At 36.4% G+C, this 17,585-nt stretch overlaps 1 protein-coding gene across 1 annotated transcript in view; it reads right to left on the bottom strand.

Moving 5' to 3' along the window:
• Window positions 1-480: 480 nt before the first annotated feature.
• The window catches only part of KITLG (KIT ligand), a 33,101-nt gene continuing 15,996 nt past the window's right edge, over window positions 481-17,585 (bottom strand). Inside the window, exons 5-10 of the mRNA XM_029963439.1 lie at window positions 15,677-15,839; window positions 14,722-14,817; window positions 7,896-8,005; window positions 7,202-7,278; window positions 5,628-5,711; window positions 481-4,456 (exon numbers count right to left, since the gene is read on the bottom strand). Of these exons, the coding sequence (XP_029819299.1) occupies window positions 5,672-5,711; window positions 7,202-7,278; window positions 7,896-8,005; window positions 14,722-14,817; window positions 15,677-15,839 (486 nt within the window). The 3' untranslated portion in view covers window positions 481-4,456; window positions 5,628-5,671. The remainder of the gene's footprint in view (window positions 4,457-5,627; window positions 5,712-7,201; window positions 7,279-7,895; window positions 8,006-14,721; window positions 14,818-15,676; window positions 15,840-17,585) is intronic.

Here is a 17,585-nt window from a genome sequence, read left to right as displayed (position 1 = left end):
TACCCTAAATTCTGCTATCCCCAAATCCTACTGCCCTGTGTCCTGTCTTTACCTCACTCTTATTTCCATCTGTATCTGACTACTGCAGCTTCACCTCTCTTTCTTCCAAGGCTCCTTAATGCTCTCCAAGGAAGGCTGAAAGTCTCAGCAGGTTTATCTCTTCCTCTTAAGCCAGCATCCTTTCATTCTCTCTCAGGAATGGAGATGTGTCCTGTCCTGGACTTCTTACAGAAAAGCCACAATAAACTACTGAAACCTGAAAGAAATGATGCCATTCTCACAGGATAAGCTCTAGTTTCTACTGAAAAACCCTGGTGAATGCTACTTATTGTGCAAGAAGTGCACCAGCAACATTCATGAAATGCATTATGAAGGAGTCTGCATCTAGTAGCATATGTTCTGACAGAATTCTTCCAGGTGATACAGGACTTAAAGAAAGGTCTTAAATGGGACTGACACAAAGCAATATAGTAATTATTTGGCAGTGCATAATATCTTTATTTAGAACAATAAAGTATATGTATATAATGTAAATTCCAAATTTGAACTGATATAAAAAAGGATGTGGGAAAACATCTATCTTCAAGAGGACACATATGTACACACATCACATTTTATAAACTTTGTTGATTACCTTCAGTCAGAATGTAACTATGCAAAACTGTGCTGACAGTTACATTTAAATAAATGAATTTGCCCATGATGCAACCAGCAAATGTCTGTGTCTCTGTCACTAAAGAGTCTGAAGTTTCCGTGTTCCATCAATTTGATAACATAATAGCAACATGTCACCATTACTGTAGATCTGCATTTAAGGCAGTTGAATCAGATTCCTGAATTGAAGAATGTTGGATAATTTTTAAATGTAAATCTAACTCAAAATATCAGTATTTTATATATACAGTTAGATTTTCAATTTAGTAGTTGTACTGTGTGTACTGAACAGTTTCAGCATATTACAAAGAGAGAGCAACAGAGAAAACAGAGCTGGTGAAGATGAGAACCTAAAAAAATGTGCAGGTTGTACACACACTCCATAGTTAAGCACATTTGTAGTCAAGCACATTTTATAAGAAAGCTTATAAAATGACCTTGTGATGAAATAAGTACCATTAATTCATTCAAGTAAACACAAACCTAAACAGAGTTACTCAGCATATCACTATCTGTTTTTTTTTTCCTCACAAGGCCCTTAATAATTGCATGCAAAAGTGAACTATTTCAAAGGCAATTTAAAAATGTTGTTTCTCACCACAGATATCCAAAAGCCAAATTTGGCTGACTTTTGTATAAAAAAAATACAACACCCATTTCCCCCCAGTTTCATTTTAAGAGGAAGGGTGTTAGTTTTCCAAATGTGTTAATGCGTAGGTTCTGTCTACCCAAAAAGAAGACTGAAAAACTGATCACTCTCCAGAAGTTAAACAGCTTACAATGGAATACAGAGACAATTAAAAGTCTATTTCTGCCACCTCAACTCCCACTGAACAGTAACTTTTTCTATTTCCATTTATTTCAAAGATGTCTCACAAGTCAGTTGTCTTTCAAAATGTCACTATGTCCAAAGTAAAGATCTCCTCAGTGGCCACAGAAAGTTTCCAATAAATTCACAATCCCATTTCCAATGCCATGCTATCTACTGTATGTACAGAATGTCTAGAAGTGCCCTGTTTTGCAAGAGGACCGAGAACACCTGATGTTATGTTCAGATCTCTCAAAAGGAGTTGCAGAGAATGGGAAAACAATAAGGTCGAACAACAGTTCTGCTACTCCATGTGTCATACGACTTTGGTGCATATTCAAAGAACAAAGTTTGTGATGTGAAGGTGGAAAGTTTGTACATAAATTTTCTTTCTATTCTCATATAGCCTTAAATTTCCCTTGCTCCACAGAAAGATTATTTGAAAGTGATTTAGCTACTTTTTTGAGATATTGCTCTTGGAAGGTGAATATTTTGTCAAATCTGTGTTTAATGTATGTTTCAATTCATAGCTGATATTTTCTGTAGTACTGAATAGTAGACTAAGAAGCCTAAAATATTGCACATTTTGAATATCGAAGTATAATTTGGGGCACACCAATGTGCAACATCATTGTGCATTTGATTTTCTGGACAGAATGCATTTAGGAACAAGAACATTAATAAATACAAGATTATTGTTTGACTGAATCTAAGAAAATTTTTTTAAAACTTCAAATGTATAAGCTTGCCTTAATATCATATTGTATGAAGTATTTAAGGTTTTTGTACAATGTGTAAGGATAACTGCTTCTGGACACTTTTCCATTCAGTCAAAACTAAAACACAGTTATTCTCTACATTACCAATAAGGTGCAAATTTCCATCAAATAGGTCATACTGACAATTTTTTTAGGGTAACTCTTAAATAGGTTTGAAACTCAGAGTCTGAGGGCCTTGTGAGTAAAGAACGACACAATGTCAAAGGAAACTTAACCGCAGATGAGGAATTCTGTTATTTGAGGAATGCACTTGCTTTTTAGATGTGATGAACAACCTTGATTATTAATTGGATTAGTTCTACAGGAGCATCTTTCTGAATAAACATGAAGCTTCTCACACTAAGCTTCTTTCGATCTTGCCTAAGAGAAGTTCCTCAGATGATGCAAAGTTCTGTTATACTTAATGGAATTACGTTAATTTATACCAGCTGAGTAGGACTTGAGGACCCTTTTCTGACATCCAGGAAGTGCAAAAAGGGCTCGAGTATAAATAAAAATTCCACATGATCAAATCCTTGCATCAGTAAATTCATGAGAAGTTTTAACAATGATCTCATAGAGTAAAAATTCCGCTTAGAGTGGCTATATGCACACATCAGCTCTGTCATCAAACATGGTAAGGTTCTGAGGTTTTGTCTTTTTAATAAGTAAGACAGTTTTACCAATAATACACACACACTCACACATGTACACACACATACATGCACACATACGTATATATTATATGTATGACATATTCTTTTTATGTATGGTTCTCAGAAAATTCAGCAGATGAAAAAAATTCCACAGAACTCTTAAAAACTTTAGTGACTATACATTTTAAAGAGAACTAAAACTTTATGCAAAACATTAAAAGGGATTTTTTTTTTTTTTTAATTTCTTAAGTAGGTTAAACTAGAAGTCTTGCTGACCTGGTCAATTTGATAACAGATGACAGTTTGTCATCTGAAGTGAGCCTTTACCTTTTGGGAGTAAACCTCCCTAATACCAATAAATAATCACAACCATTATTCGGAAAGAGCCAAGATGAAAAGACGCACAACTACACTTGTAACTTTTACCATGGTATTTTTAGGATTTACTTGAAAATACATGTCTGTACATCAGTCCTGTACATATTCCATTGATGCTATAACAGCAACAGATGCAGAAGACAAGTGAGAAACAAAGCCTTTCTCTTTTGTTTCAAAAGAATTAACCTTCAAGAGTGGAGAATGCCAGGATATTAAAGCTTACTTATCACTTAAAACACAATGCAAATATTAATTATAGCTGATGTAAGTAAAAGCTAAATACACTCTCAGTATCTTTCAGATTTCCTACTCTAGACATTTAAAGACAAAGTATCAATGGCATACATCATCAGAATTTAAAACACATTTCATGGATTTGTCTTTATTCTGATGTTTGAACGCAATTCAGACTCTTTACTTTCCCTTAGCATGGCTGGAAATTTCACCAGTGTTCACATCCCCAGCAGTTACTCTGAATGCTTCAAAGCTCTATGAGTTACATTCACTTCTTGTTTACTTTGTCTTCATCCAGTATTTGCTTCTCCTGAACAGAGACCATCAATGCTGATAAATTCTTGAGGCTTTCTGGGGTGGGCAACCAGCCACCTGGCACCCGACAGAGACCACATGTTGCTGTACACACGACCTTTGTCAGGCATAAACACAGCTCCTTATAAGTAAAAGTCTAGAACTCTAGTTTGTGGTATGACCTTACTTTCAAGTTTTATATACAATATCAAACAGTATGTTATCTGTATCCATTTCTGCATTTTCTGTCAGTTCAGAGATCTCCATCTGAAGACATCAATGTAAGGTAGAGGACACAAAATTTAAATAAGGGTGGAAAGGTATTTACGACTTGCAATGATTATACAATGGAGGCATTTGAAAGATGCTTTTTGTTCAGGACATACTTTGTTTGCCAGAGTCAGATGAAAGTATTAATGCAATTAGAAATCCTCAAATGTCACACAAGGTAGATATTCATATAAGAGACAGTCCTGCTAAGTGCACACTCTTCTTTAATTGTTCAATTCACTGTTGGTTTCACAGTAACAAACACAAATTGTCCTCGTTTCTATATCATGTCTACGAAGTCATGGGCAGCAACAACAGATGCAGACTCAGTCTGTCACTCCAGAAGGAATACGAATGTGCTTAAAGCTGCTTCATTTATGAAGCGAACATGGAACTGTTACCTGCTTGAAGAGAAAAACAGAAACTGATTTTGCTGATTAGTCTTCCTCCCTGTATAACTCACAGACATATAACAGAGACATTTTTTTCTTTATAATTTTGGAACTAGATAAATTTAATGACACTTGTATAGACATTTCTTTACTCAGAAAGAAAAATGTTATAAGATATACTTTCCTGGTCAAGAACACCCTTGCCTGCAAAAGCTCATCGAAGTCATCTAAGGTGATGAAACAACCGTCATGGTTTTACAGAAGTGTTGTTTGTGCATTTTGGTATCGGCAATCTCTGGCAGTAAACTTCCCTTTGAAGTCATCTTGGACAAGTCAATACCAAACTGAGTTTACACGTTTGGAAAAACTGAATGACTTGTCCAATGCAGTGACAATTTACCTTCTCACTAAGCAGGTGTTAGACCAAAGCAGCTGAGGAGTCTGAAACTCACTCAAGTTGTAGCTAACATGATCACATCAAACACCTGAGAGTAACCGCTACAGGACGAACTGCAAAATCTGGATTGCCTGTTTACTTTTGCATTGCTCTTTCCACTCATGATATAAAATGAACCATTCAGTGCTGCCTGAATCTTCCAGACTCTTTCATAGATGCCATGGGTTAAGAACAGCACAGTTCCTGTGGTAAGAAGCCTCTTGCCAGAGAAGCACACCATTTTGCAGAGGACAGTTGTGACTGAGAAACCTCACTTGCCTTTGCTGTTCACTCTTGCATACTAAAGCAAGAATGATGCATCTGATGAGGCTACAGAGACTGCAAACTGTGCTGACCAAGCAACAATTAATAGAAGCTCAGCTCTGTTTGACCTGTTCTCCTACGCTCACCTGCTACTTTTAGCAGACTGTGTTTTTAGTTCACATTGCTTCCAAACTGCTGTAGGACAACAGCTGAAGGCTTCTCCATCAGCTCTTGAGCCAAAAAGGAGTAGCAGTAGCTGTACTTCACTTTGGAATTCTTGCACATTTCATTTTGAAGCATTCGAGTTAAAAGTCAAGTGTCTAAATTAATGGTACAGGATTAATTAAAGTAGTTGCTAAAGATCTCATGCACAAATCAAGCCTACTGATAGCAAGATACATTTTTTTTCCCAAAATGAACTGCTGAATTGCAGAAACTGAAAGTAATTAAGTCTATGGTAAGACTGTTACCAGAAAAACTTACCAGTACATGAAACAGTAACAGTGTTGAGGGAAAAAAAGCAACAGCTACACTTGTAGATGTTTCTTTTCTTTTTGCTGCAACATACTGGGGGAAAAAAAAAAGGTACTTTATTACTATAATACTAGTTTTTTAATTCCAATAGAATAGCAGGATCTGTAAGTTAGTTAAAATAAAAGGGAACCCAAAGTATTATAATTTATGTTTGCTATTAGTTCTTTCTATTTGTAGATGAATATTCCAAATTTCTCAGGAAGGAGAAATTTCTACTACTCATCTGTGCCATATATGCCAACACATATGCCACATATTTAAGAAGACATCTGATGGAGAACGCAGTCTGTCTAAATTTCCTGCTAAGGTCCTCGCCTGCATTTAACTAATTTTTTTCCTCTTTTCTTCATATAAAACAGTATTTAATATTTCCTGTGAAGTTTAAAGGAAGATGTATGTTCCATTTCACAGGATTTAATATCTGTGAGGATGAGGTGCAGAATGAGTTACTCATAGCAACTAATATACTTGGTGAATATACAGTCTTTCATTCTATATACTGTACATGAAGTAAATTTGTTTTAAGGATTTATTATTTTAGCAAGCCTAAAAATTTCAGCTCCTGTGACCAAACTGCTAGATCAGACCTTTGCCTGTTTCTGCATTCAGTAGCGGGCAGCACCGGACATTTCACAGTGTGAGAGGACTACAGTATGTGTCCTTCTACCAACCGCATCAGATCTTTCCATAAGTCCCTCACAGTTAAAATCTGACAAAACATCATGAAATATGAAGTTAAACAGTACTCTCAAAATGCTATAGCATGAATATCCCTAAGTCCTTTTCTGAATTTCACAGAATTCTTTGCCCAAGTCACATCCAAGGAACTTCAAAGTCTTTAATTGTTATTTCTAAGGTATATTTGATTGGCTGAGTTACACAGAACTTCTGTTTAAAAGTCAGATAAAGCCATGTTTAAGTATGAGTTTAACTATGAACAGAGCCTTGAATCATTTCAGGATGACTGTAGGAAGTGATTAGGATTTTAATGAGTCCTCATCAACTTTCTACAAGCACAAAAAAAACCCCTGGAAAACATAATACCCTGGGGAATACAAAAAAGTAAAAGAACACAAAAAATGTTAATGTAAAAAGTATTTAAAAGGATTTAGGAACACAACGAGGAAGACACTGCTTTCTATTTATTTCCATAATATCAGCCTAGCTTTACACTGTAGTGTCAGCCTAGCTTTACACCACACAGCAAATGACAACATTCATTTTATTTTGTTGCTTCCCCTATAGGTCTCAGCAATCCTTTCTCACAGTGGGAGTAAGGACAGACAAAGTGAAGGCAATGTCTTCTTTATAAAATTTTGTAAGCAGAAATATTCTCCATATCAATTTCTATATTTACACCAGAAGGTCCTTTAAAGGGCACACCCTAAGCACATATTTTACCTCTGCAGCAAGACCCCATGTTTGCAGGTTTTTTGTGTTTGTCATAGAGCTAGAGTAACAGGAAGTAGCTCTCAAAGATAAAATCATATTTTCAAATGTAAATATCAAATGAAATGCTATACCTTATCTCATTTTCCTCTTGACAGTCATGACACTGCGTAGTTTCAACACTTTCTGGTCTGGATTCGGGATGTGTTTTCTGGGAAGAAAATGCATTAAATATAAATATTCTAAAGCTTTCTCTAGTAACTCCCTAAACAATTGCAGTATGTTTCAATTTGCTTCATATTTTCAGTATCAGTCAGCTTGCACAATGCAGGTCAAATCTGGCCATCTAAAATACATCTGCTACTGATATAATTTTATTATTGAAGTCTTTGTATTGTAGGAGCAAAAGCAAAAAAAAATCTGTTCTCAATATACAATAGGAGAAATGGAGAATTGGGTGAATCCTACATTGTGCCTTGCAGAATATACCACCTAAGGAGTCTTTCTGCTGTGCCTTTTGCAACTGGACATGCCTGTCTTGTATTGGCCTTTTTAGCCACCAGCGCGCTTGTAACAAACGTGGGTAGAGCCCTTCCCAAATCTTCATTCGCAAAGCCCAGCCATGATGAGTTTCCAATTAGACAGTGATCATGCTGATAAGACAGGATTTGCACTTTGACAGTGGAATTCAAGAATTTGACATCTGCATTTTATTTACATCTGCATTCCACAGTTCAGTGAAAATCAGAATGGTTCTCTTCTTTTCACCTCCCCCTAGCTAAGAAACGTAGTATCACTAGGTAAACAATTAAATGTAGTATTTCTTACCTTCCAGTATATGGCTCCCAAAATAAAGCCAATAAGAAGAGACAGCAATGATGTCAATGCTATGCTGATCCCTTGCAGGCTGGAGCTGCTAATGAAGCCAAGTGCTTCTTCTGTAATTAAAGATACTCTGTTAGTGAAGGCAGATTTATAGAAGAAAACTATCTTCAGGGCAACACTATTAGCAAGAGCACTTTCAAGCACCACCTACATAACAGCATCTTAAATAGCAGAACAGATACTTCAAAGTGCTATGTACATGAAGAGCACTTCATACAAAATCTTACAGGAAGTTTTTGACCACAAGGATGCTTCATCCAATTCTGAAATAACTGTGTTGAAAAGTACCAACACTAATTCTCTTTCTGTCACTTGTAGAGAATTCTCTTTTTTCCCAGACTTCAAAGTTTTGGATTTATTAATTCTTGGCAGTCTTATTTTGAAACACAAAGTAATTATTTGGAAAACAATATATGTTAATTTGTGCATTTTCCTAAGTTCCATCAGAGACCCCCCACTGACTGCAGACAGACACTTTTCCTTGCCACTAATGAATGACCAACATGAGGCCACTTGAGGGTGGTTAATTTAACAAAGGCCTGACCATTTCTAACATCTTCTTGGAAAGGTGCCACTGACTTCAGCAATATCAAAACCCTTGGTACCTTGAGGTCTAGCTGTGTGCTATTTGGTTATAACCATTTCTTGATAGCTTTTAACATTTTAAACAGAAGAGCAGCAATCCTAGTCTTTCCATTCCCCTCACAGGAAGCTGTACGCATGCTGAGACTAAAATTTGGCCCTGCAGTTATTTAATGAAGAGCAGGATGTGAAAAGTCCTAGAGAGTCACCTGGGGATTCTCCTTCTGAAATGCAAAGTGAACCATAGCAGACTGTTAGTTTAGACACCATCCACCCCATTTTTTTTCATTTTAAGATTGGGAGTCTGCAGTTCCAGTGGTGGATATATTGTCAGATTACAGGAAAAGAACCAAACTGTAAGCACTGGGAAAGTATAGCTGATTGGATATACAGAAAGGAAAATGAACTGACAGCACTCCAAATTTGTGCAACTGATGCAAACACAAATGTCTAAGCACATACAGTATGATATACTGGGTCAAACAATGTGTTTGGTACATTACTAAACAGCTTCCAAAAAACACTTCAGTTCAGAAAGGAGCATTCTTACAATTATCTAACAATTCATTCTCAACTTTCTGAGATTTTCTGGTTGACATTTTGTAAATTTTAGACAAATATCCTTTTAATTCCTGAAATTCAGCTGTGTTTTCTAGGCTCAACGTAGACAGAACTAAAAAGTAAGACAGCATAAAGTCTGTATCTTATATATTCATATAATACATAGCTCTCTGTATCTCATACACTGTTTACAAAGTATAGGTTCTGACTGTAGTGGCTTGAATTTCACTTAAATCTGGTAAGACTCGGCACACTAAAAGGAAGCATCAGTCAAGCAGAACCGATGCTAGCTTACCGTGAAAGAGATCTGTCTACAGAGGAGAAGGGAAAGATAACAGATAAAGTTCTACAGGGGTGAACATCAACTGAAAAAGAGAGGCTATTGATTAATCTGCCTCTGCCTGCTCAGAAATTAAAGCCAAGGTCAGAAAATAATTGGGGGGACATATCTTTTCTAACTTTTTCTCCCAGATTAGGCACAGAGGATGTTTGCTTGCAGAACTGATCTTCAGAAAAACTGGGTAAACTCAAGTGGGGTACAGCTAGCCTGAACAACTCAAAAAAGCCTTCCTGTCATTACTTTATCTGAACTGTATTCTCAGAAGAAAATTCCTACATTGCTCTTGTGCTCTAGGCAAGAAAAGTATAACCCTCATTTGCCTAATGCCATTCCTCCCCGTGAGAGACTGCTGAGTTACACAATTAAATTACGTAAATCGTATGGAGATGGTCATGTTTTCCAGATTCTAACCTGCAAACTTCAGAAAAAAATTAAAAAGTGAAATAAAAACCAAAGGAAAGACTCTTCAGGTCATTTAGAAAATAATGTATTTGATAACGTTATGGTAGAGTGTATAACTTCAAAAACCCTCTGCCTACCTGCAATGCTGGGCAGCATGTCATGGCAAGTATGCTGTTTTCTAAATGAACTTCTAGAGAAACGTTCTGTATGCAGGGCAACCAGTGATAGTTTAGCACCCTTGTTTTTAACAGTATTTTTCACAAATTTAATGGAATAGTACACAACAGAAGAGACCCTTTAAAATGAGGTATCTAAAACTGAAAAAAAAATCTGATTTTTGAGAAGTTATCTCCAATATAGATGATTTCTGCATCATCTATGGAAAACTGAAAGGAATTCATAATAAGTTTTCCATGTGGGGACCTGTAACCCAGAAACAGAGCCTAAATACAGTCCCATTGTGACATCCCTCCCAGTCCACCTTCTAAAAATGACAATATATTTATTTTTTCATGACTTGATATATCATGCATGAATTAATTTGAAAATTAAGTAACCTTTAACTACCTTAAAAAGCAAATAACAACAGATTATTTAATTTTACACTGAAGTCCTGAAAAAAGTCTCTTGAAAGATCTAGGGAGAATGAAATGAATCATGACAGGTTCCTTCATTGTCTTTTTTTTTATATTAATATCTAAAACAGAACAGGTTGGAGAATTCTCTGTCTGGAGAACCTCACGGAGACTTGTGTCCTAATGAAGAAAAGGGAGATAAGGAAAGCAAATTGGCTACCATTAAGTTTTTGTTCCTTTCATAGGGACTATTTCCTCTGTTAGAAACTTTAGAGCTCTACATAGAAAGATTCTGACTCCCATCAGCTGTAAAGACAGAGCAGGAAAAGGAATAGGAGGAAACCAGGTGTAACAGGAACTCTGTGAACTCTTTGGGCAATACCACAGAAGGTGCTGGCTTTGCAGTTAGTATATTATCTACTTTAAACAGACTCTATCCAGCAAAGTAGAAAAGGGGAGTGGATGCAGGCCACTGCCTCTCAGAGCTCTCACTCTGCATCTCATGGAAGATACCCTAAGGAGTCGAGCTCAATTGATGCTGATTTATGCATAGTCTTCGTGGACATTGGGATGTTCAAGCCACGAACAAAATATATTTACATCAAAAGCCACTCAGCTACACAACAAAGTTACTGAGCTGCTTCCTACTTGAGCCATATGTGATTATGATTCAAAGCACTGACTAGATTTTTTTTTGCCATATATGTCTCAAAGGAATTTTCAGTTTACCTCTGCTCAGTTCCAACACAATTACCACAAGATCTTATCTGTAAAAATGCAGAGCAGCTCTCACCTGTTCATTAGGGTTTTCCATTAACTATGAAGTTGGAACAAAGGAACAAAGGCACAGAAGGCAACACCAATTGCATTAAGCCACGGGTGAACATTTTCAAATTGTAGTGCAATTACTGAATTAAACTATGGTATTCTTTGCTTAATTAAAAAAGGAGACCTTATTCCTAAAAGCAATCATAGAGATCTCTGTGTTTACACATTCTTTGAGCTTCTTGGTACTGAATAACAAAGCTAAATTATTATGAGAAAATTATAGGCAAAAATGGAAGAAGGAACTACTGAACTTTTCTTGAAAATATAAAAAAACATCATGGCATTAAATTGAGGAATAAATGTTAGTAACAGCTACTAAATTCAAGTTTGATCAGAGCAATATGAGATTAATCTTATGGGGAAAAAAAATAAAAGACTACTATTTAGTGTTTTGTTCAACTACTGAAAGAAGAGATCAGGACTCAAGTCTTCCTATCCTAACACTTGTTCTTCACACAGGAACCATCTCATCTGAATTCTCTAGACTATGTGAAGTACAATGATCCAGAGAAATACCAGCAAGACTGGGACTTAAACAGTTAAATGGAATTTCAATTGGACTACAGTCATGGAACACAAAGAGAAAAAAACCAAACCTCTTTAAATAAATTTGGAATGCTGGTGGTGGTGTCTTGAGAATTCTATGGAGGAAAAGATGGAGTGGGAACATGCCACAAATCTACATTCAATATTACAGGAATGGAAACAACACTACTGCCATTCAAAAAAAATAGAATAGCATAATTGTTCTATTTTACATTTAGTTGGGCTAAGATTTTTGGAGTAGATTTAGTTAAGATTCTACTATATTATCATACTTTAGTTTTATTGTCTTGTAAAAACAACGGAGTCGTGAAACATGGCTCTTTCAACAAAAGCAGGAACAACATTAAAACACATCACTTAGCTTATTTATATACAATTTATATGATAATTATTTCACAAATTATTTTATTAGATGATGCACTTCAGATTTGTCTAAGTTGAATTTAGAATGAGGAGCAGTCCAAGTCATCTGACTACACAGATTTTATTAATAAATTCAAAATTTATTATTAATCTGGAGGGGTTCTTTTGCAAACACTGAATGCTTCTAAATGCTCTAGAAACTATTAAACTAAAAAATAGCTCAATTTAAAACTATTTAAAATTAAAGAGAGTTATTTTTTAAAAAAATTAGTGCAGTTTATGTCTGAAGATGTCTTTTTCAGGCCTCCCCTCTTCTCTAAATGTTTTCCTTTTCGAAATTTGAATCTAGTGGTGCTGTCCTGAAAACAGTACTGAAGTCAGGGGACCCTGTGCTAGGGAGTCTTCACATGGGAAATAATAAGGTTTATTCATTGTTGTTCTTTCCAAGAAGATAAGGATTAACTAAAACCAAAACTTCCTCAGCAGTGAAGTCAAGACAAAACTAAAATCAGTACTGAAGGCCATTTCAGGGAGTAAAACAGAGATGCCAATAAAGATTTCGCAGCTCTCTCCCTGCAAAAAACTCCAAACAAATAACTGTAGTCTAACCAGTCAGCATTCAAGTTAATGTAATTTAATCTGATTACGAGTTCAAACTGTCCCCAGCCCCAGACACGCAGTCCTCATGTCATTTCTACATAAGGCTGTTAACTGATATCCAATTTTCCAATAAATTGCTTAAGAGAATGATAATCAGTTAAAACACACCTGTACAGCATATGGCAGCCAAGCAATTTCTTTGATTTACTGCATTATTTTAATTAGGATTTTTTCCTACTTGATTATCAGTTCCAATTATAAAACAAGATTAATAATCCTGCTTCTGTGCTCTCCTCCACAGTACAGACACAGGTGCCACACTTCACTGCACTGCCCGGCATCCCTCCTGATATTGTACTGGGTCCAAATCCTTTTATCTGAACTGCTCCTGTAATCTCTCTGTCTGTCTTTTGGCTCCTTGATCCATTCCCATTGCTTCAGGTTGTGGTTGAATATTTTTCCTCTAGCAGTGACAGCAAAAATTATCACATGTTCAGACCCGAGAGAGAAACAGGTATGCATTCTTTAATCCCCTCCTGGTGCCTCACAGTTGGCCCTGAGCTCAGTAAGTTGCTTGCTGAGGTCACAGCTCTGTGACCTCTTGGCAGGGAATCTATGGCAGGGAGGCTTCTCTTTTCCAGAGAGGTAGGCTAACAGCCAGGAGTTGAGGGTGGTTTTTTATTCCAGCCTTCTACTCTAAGAGTTCTGGGATATGATGACTTAAGACCTTCTCTTAATTAGAAAGCAATCAGGAAGGGCTTCAAATCTGATAGCCTCTGTGAGCCAGCTAAGAGATAGCATGCATGGTGCCAAAAGCCTAGAGTGTAGATTGTACATTCCCAAGAGAAGGAGCATGAGCAGAAACTCAGGCTTAGGAGTATCTGTCCCACCAACAGGACAGATTAGGCTGCCAATAGGCTGTGTCCAACAGGCTACATTAGGCTGCCTCCTTGCATGTGATTTCTTATGCACAGGGATTACCAGGCATACGCTTCACCATCACACATTATGATAACATAGATGTTTGTGAAGTGAAAACTGGAAATTGTAAAGAGAGACAGACACACATTGTTATCCTCATGTGTCTGGGAAACAGGAACAAGGAAACAATAGCATGATTGAGCTTTGATCACCATTTCAGAAACCTCTACGGAAAATCCCCTTCTTTTGTTCACATGGGAAGCTCCAGAGATTACTCACCTTGTTGTACATGATGTCACTAAAAGCCCCTGAAATTTCACTGTTTCCTCCCACCTCAGATTCCTACACCCCTTCTGACCTCATGATGGGTAACGTTGAAGCTCTTACATCAACAGTTCTGGGCTCTCTTATCTGTCAGTGACCAGTCATATAATACAGTGACTGAGACAGATGAGAAACGTGGAGATGATTATGCAAGAGAGAAAACTACAGCCTGCCAAAAGCGTAGTGGCTTTGTCATTGACCCCAACCGAAAGCACACTGATTGTGGAGGCAGCCCTACTGCAACTACAGCTAGCAAACATGGGGACTCTCTTCAGGTCTGGTGTAAAACCAGATTGACAGTGCTACCAAAATGCAATGTACAGGCAATCTCTTTGTCCATGTGAGTATCCTCAGCTGATTTATAATAGCTATTCTGTTCACTTGGAGCAACTTCCTTTTCAGAGAGTTAAAACAAAGTGTCTGGGACAGCCAAATTTGCTGAGGCCACGTGACTAGTGAGACCTCACGACAGCCAAAACAAAGAGGCCTGCCCTCTCCAAGTTGTAGAGAGCTGTCACATCACTGTAACTCGATAGCATCTATACATTTTGGTTAGATAAGTTCATTGCATTTCAATATGACAGCTGAGAAACATATGGTACACCATTAGGATCATGTAACTTCCCATTAATTTGCACAATTAATGACATTCTTTTCCTCTGAGCTCTCATAAAAATCAGCTACTAGAACAAAATGGAGACACATATATTCAATCACTTGTACTTACTGTTACTGCTAGTGCTACTGCCAATGCTGTCATTCCTAAGGGAGCTGGCAGCAACAGGAGGAAACAAAAATGTTTTTGTGACAGCGACTCTGGAATCTAAATAGAAAATGAGTGTGTCAGCATTATGAAACTTAAAATACAGTTCCCTCTATATAAGATGATGGGCTATAGGGCTACTCTGATGTGGCTATAGGGCTGTTTTTCAAAATTGGATGTTTATAAAGTGGATTAAGCAAAAAAAGGCAGTTTCATTAAGAAGCAGTAGTGTCTACACACTGAGATGCTGCTGAATAGCTAATCTGGAAAAGCAATCGCTGCAAACAAGCTTTTAGGTTATGGCACTGATCAACTAGTGGTGTAACTGTGCAACTGGATATGTTGCCTTAATTAAAAAGCTAATAGCTGTCACTAGAGACAGTAAAAGAAAAGATAATAAAAAACTTCCGTTTACTGGAAGGATGAGAAAAAACTCAGGAGCCTAACTTGAGCTTATTAAAATTTTTAAATGAAGTAAACATGGCCCTTTTCAGTAGAGGGGAGATGAATATGAAGACAACTTGAGGCTGCTACAATTTGCAGCTTGTCCTGTCTTCCTGTCCTTTCAGTAGTGCAATCTTAGGCTCCTTTGCTGCTTTATAAAAAATAAATAGAGCATTAAAAGAAGATAAGAGCAATGTAAAAAGACAATCCAGGATATATTTGGAATGAAAAGAAGAAAAGCGATGCACTGTGAGGTTATTTGGATTATATCAAGGAATGATGACACTAGTTTTTCTGTCAATAGAATTTGCCTTCAAACAGAAATACAACCTTCAGTGTCAGTAGTAATTCTAACTTGCAGTAAAAAAGGTGACATGGAGGTACAGTATCAGAACCTTAGTATCTCTGAAATTCAAGGAAAATCACCCATTTATATCTACTTAAATTCTTTTCCCCAAAACAAGAGCCATCTTACCATTCTCTGGTGTTTCTACTGTTGAAGGCAGAATGCAGTCATTCTTATCCAGTGCGTCTGCAAACTCCTTGTAGACCTCAATGGTACTATTAAAGTGCCTAAAAAAATCCTCAGGAATGAAGTGACCTTCTTCATAAAGGTGACCATTTTCTTTTACAAAATCCTAGCATAAAATACAGAATTCAGCTTGAAAGAAGGTCAAGAGAGATGTTCATTTCAATATCTCAACAGATGATAAAAATATCCCATGATGACACAAAACAGTTTAAATTTTTAACCTGCAGAAGACCAGATTGGCTGTGTACAATCTTCATAAAACATACAAGTCTTCTGATCTGAGGATTTTAAATTAGCTTTGCAAATAGAAATTAATTATTAATGTAGCATTGTAAAATTGCTAAGGAATGAAAGACAGTCTCCCATCCTACATTGAAAATGAAGAGATGTTTTTTTAATTCCACTCATTTAAAAAAATACCTTGATTTCACATTACTTTGCAATGTTTCACATGATTCCTTTAATCTGAACACATGAAACCAACACAATCATTGGTATTGTCATTAAGAGAACAGGGAACAGAATACAATAGCTGAAATACACCACTGCACAGAAGCAGGCTGAGATCCCTGATAATGTACCTAAAAATAAGAGCAGGACTATAAACAAGGAAGCCCAATCACTCTGAGGCCTAACAGACAAGTGTGTTATGCCACACTAAACAATAAGATTAAGATCTATGTTAAGATGATTGAGAGTTATCTTTTTTTTTTTTCTTTTTACCTAATTCTGGCTTTCATAACAGATTTCTTATGCCAGGAGGTCAAATTTGGCCTGGGATTAATCTGTACTCCCAAGAAGGAAGACAGTGGTAAGAATGTGGTTTAAATATGTCCTAAGGAAAACTTCCTGGTTTTGGGTCCAAAATTATATTATATTTAATGCTGAAAGTACTAGACTAAAGATCATTTTTCTCTGAGGAAATCAATAGGTAGTTGTTTCGCTGAATTACAGGATATTTACTTTTCCATTCTACAAAACAAAATTCCTTTTCCCCAACCACATCCCAGCTGAGTGCTTTGAATCATCAGGACAAAAATAAAAAATAAATAAAAATTATATATACATTGAAGATTTGACAGAATTCAGTTTGAAATGGAAAGTAGGGAATGTCTAAATCCTCTCACCAATGTAATACAAATACATGACAAGGTTACACAGTTTTTCCTCCCTAAATGCACCTGAGTGTTTTAATTCATTTGATTCATTCTGAGTGTTGAAAAGGTACAATTACAACAGCTAAGAATTTAGTTGACAAAAATAAACATATATGGAAGATGAAATCCTTGTTCTAAAGAACATGATAGATTTTGCCTGTTTTATTCAGTGGAAAAAAACTTCAACTACTGAACTTACTTTTAATTACTGGTTACAGATATATAAGGGACTAGAAAATTAATTTCTCCCCCCCCCCCTTCACACAAGAGAATCAGCTGTCTCTTGAGTGAGACACCTGGAATCCTTCCAGCTGCTGTAGGAATCCAGAAACACATGGAATGGGCTGATATGCTATGGTCTTTGCTGTGCCTTTGTATAAAAAAGTTCATTAAACCATAGCGAAGCTTACAGAGCTTCACATACTAAGAATATATTAATAGGTTCAACCATATCATCTTTAAATTTACATTAAGATCACTAGCAAAATGAATCATTCAAACTGGGTGCACAAGGAAGATGTCTGCTCATTTCAAACAGTCCAGGATGAATGAATTATCCTAAATATGATGGTCACATTTTTGACTATTTAAATAACTGTATACAGGTCATTTTATACACTGTAATTCCCCGTAAGCCATTTTTGTTTGAGGCAAGAGATAACATCTAGCCAATGTTAGAACAGTGTAAACTGTTT

This window comes from Manacus vitellinus, unplaced genomic scaffold (assembly GCF_001715985.3).
Source record: "Manacus vitellinus isolate BGI_N305 unplaced genomic scaffold, ASM171598v3 scaffold_5_pilon, whole genome shotgun sequence".
NCBI classification, from domain to species: domain Eukaryota; kingdom Metazoa; phylum Chordata; class Aves; order Passeriformes; family Pipridae; genus Manacus; species Manacus vitellinus.
This window is presented reverse-complemented; position numbering and strand designations above follow the sequence as displayed.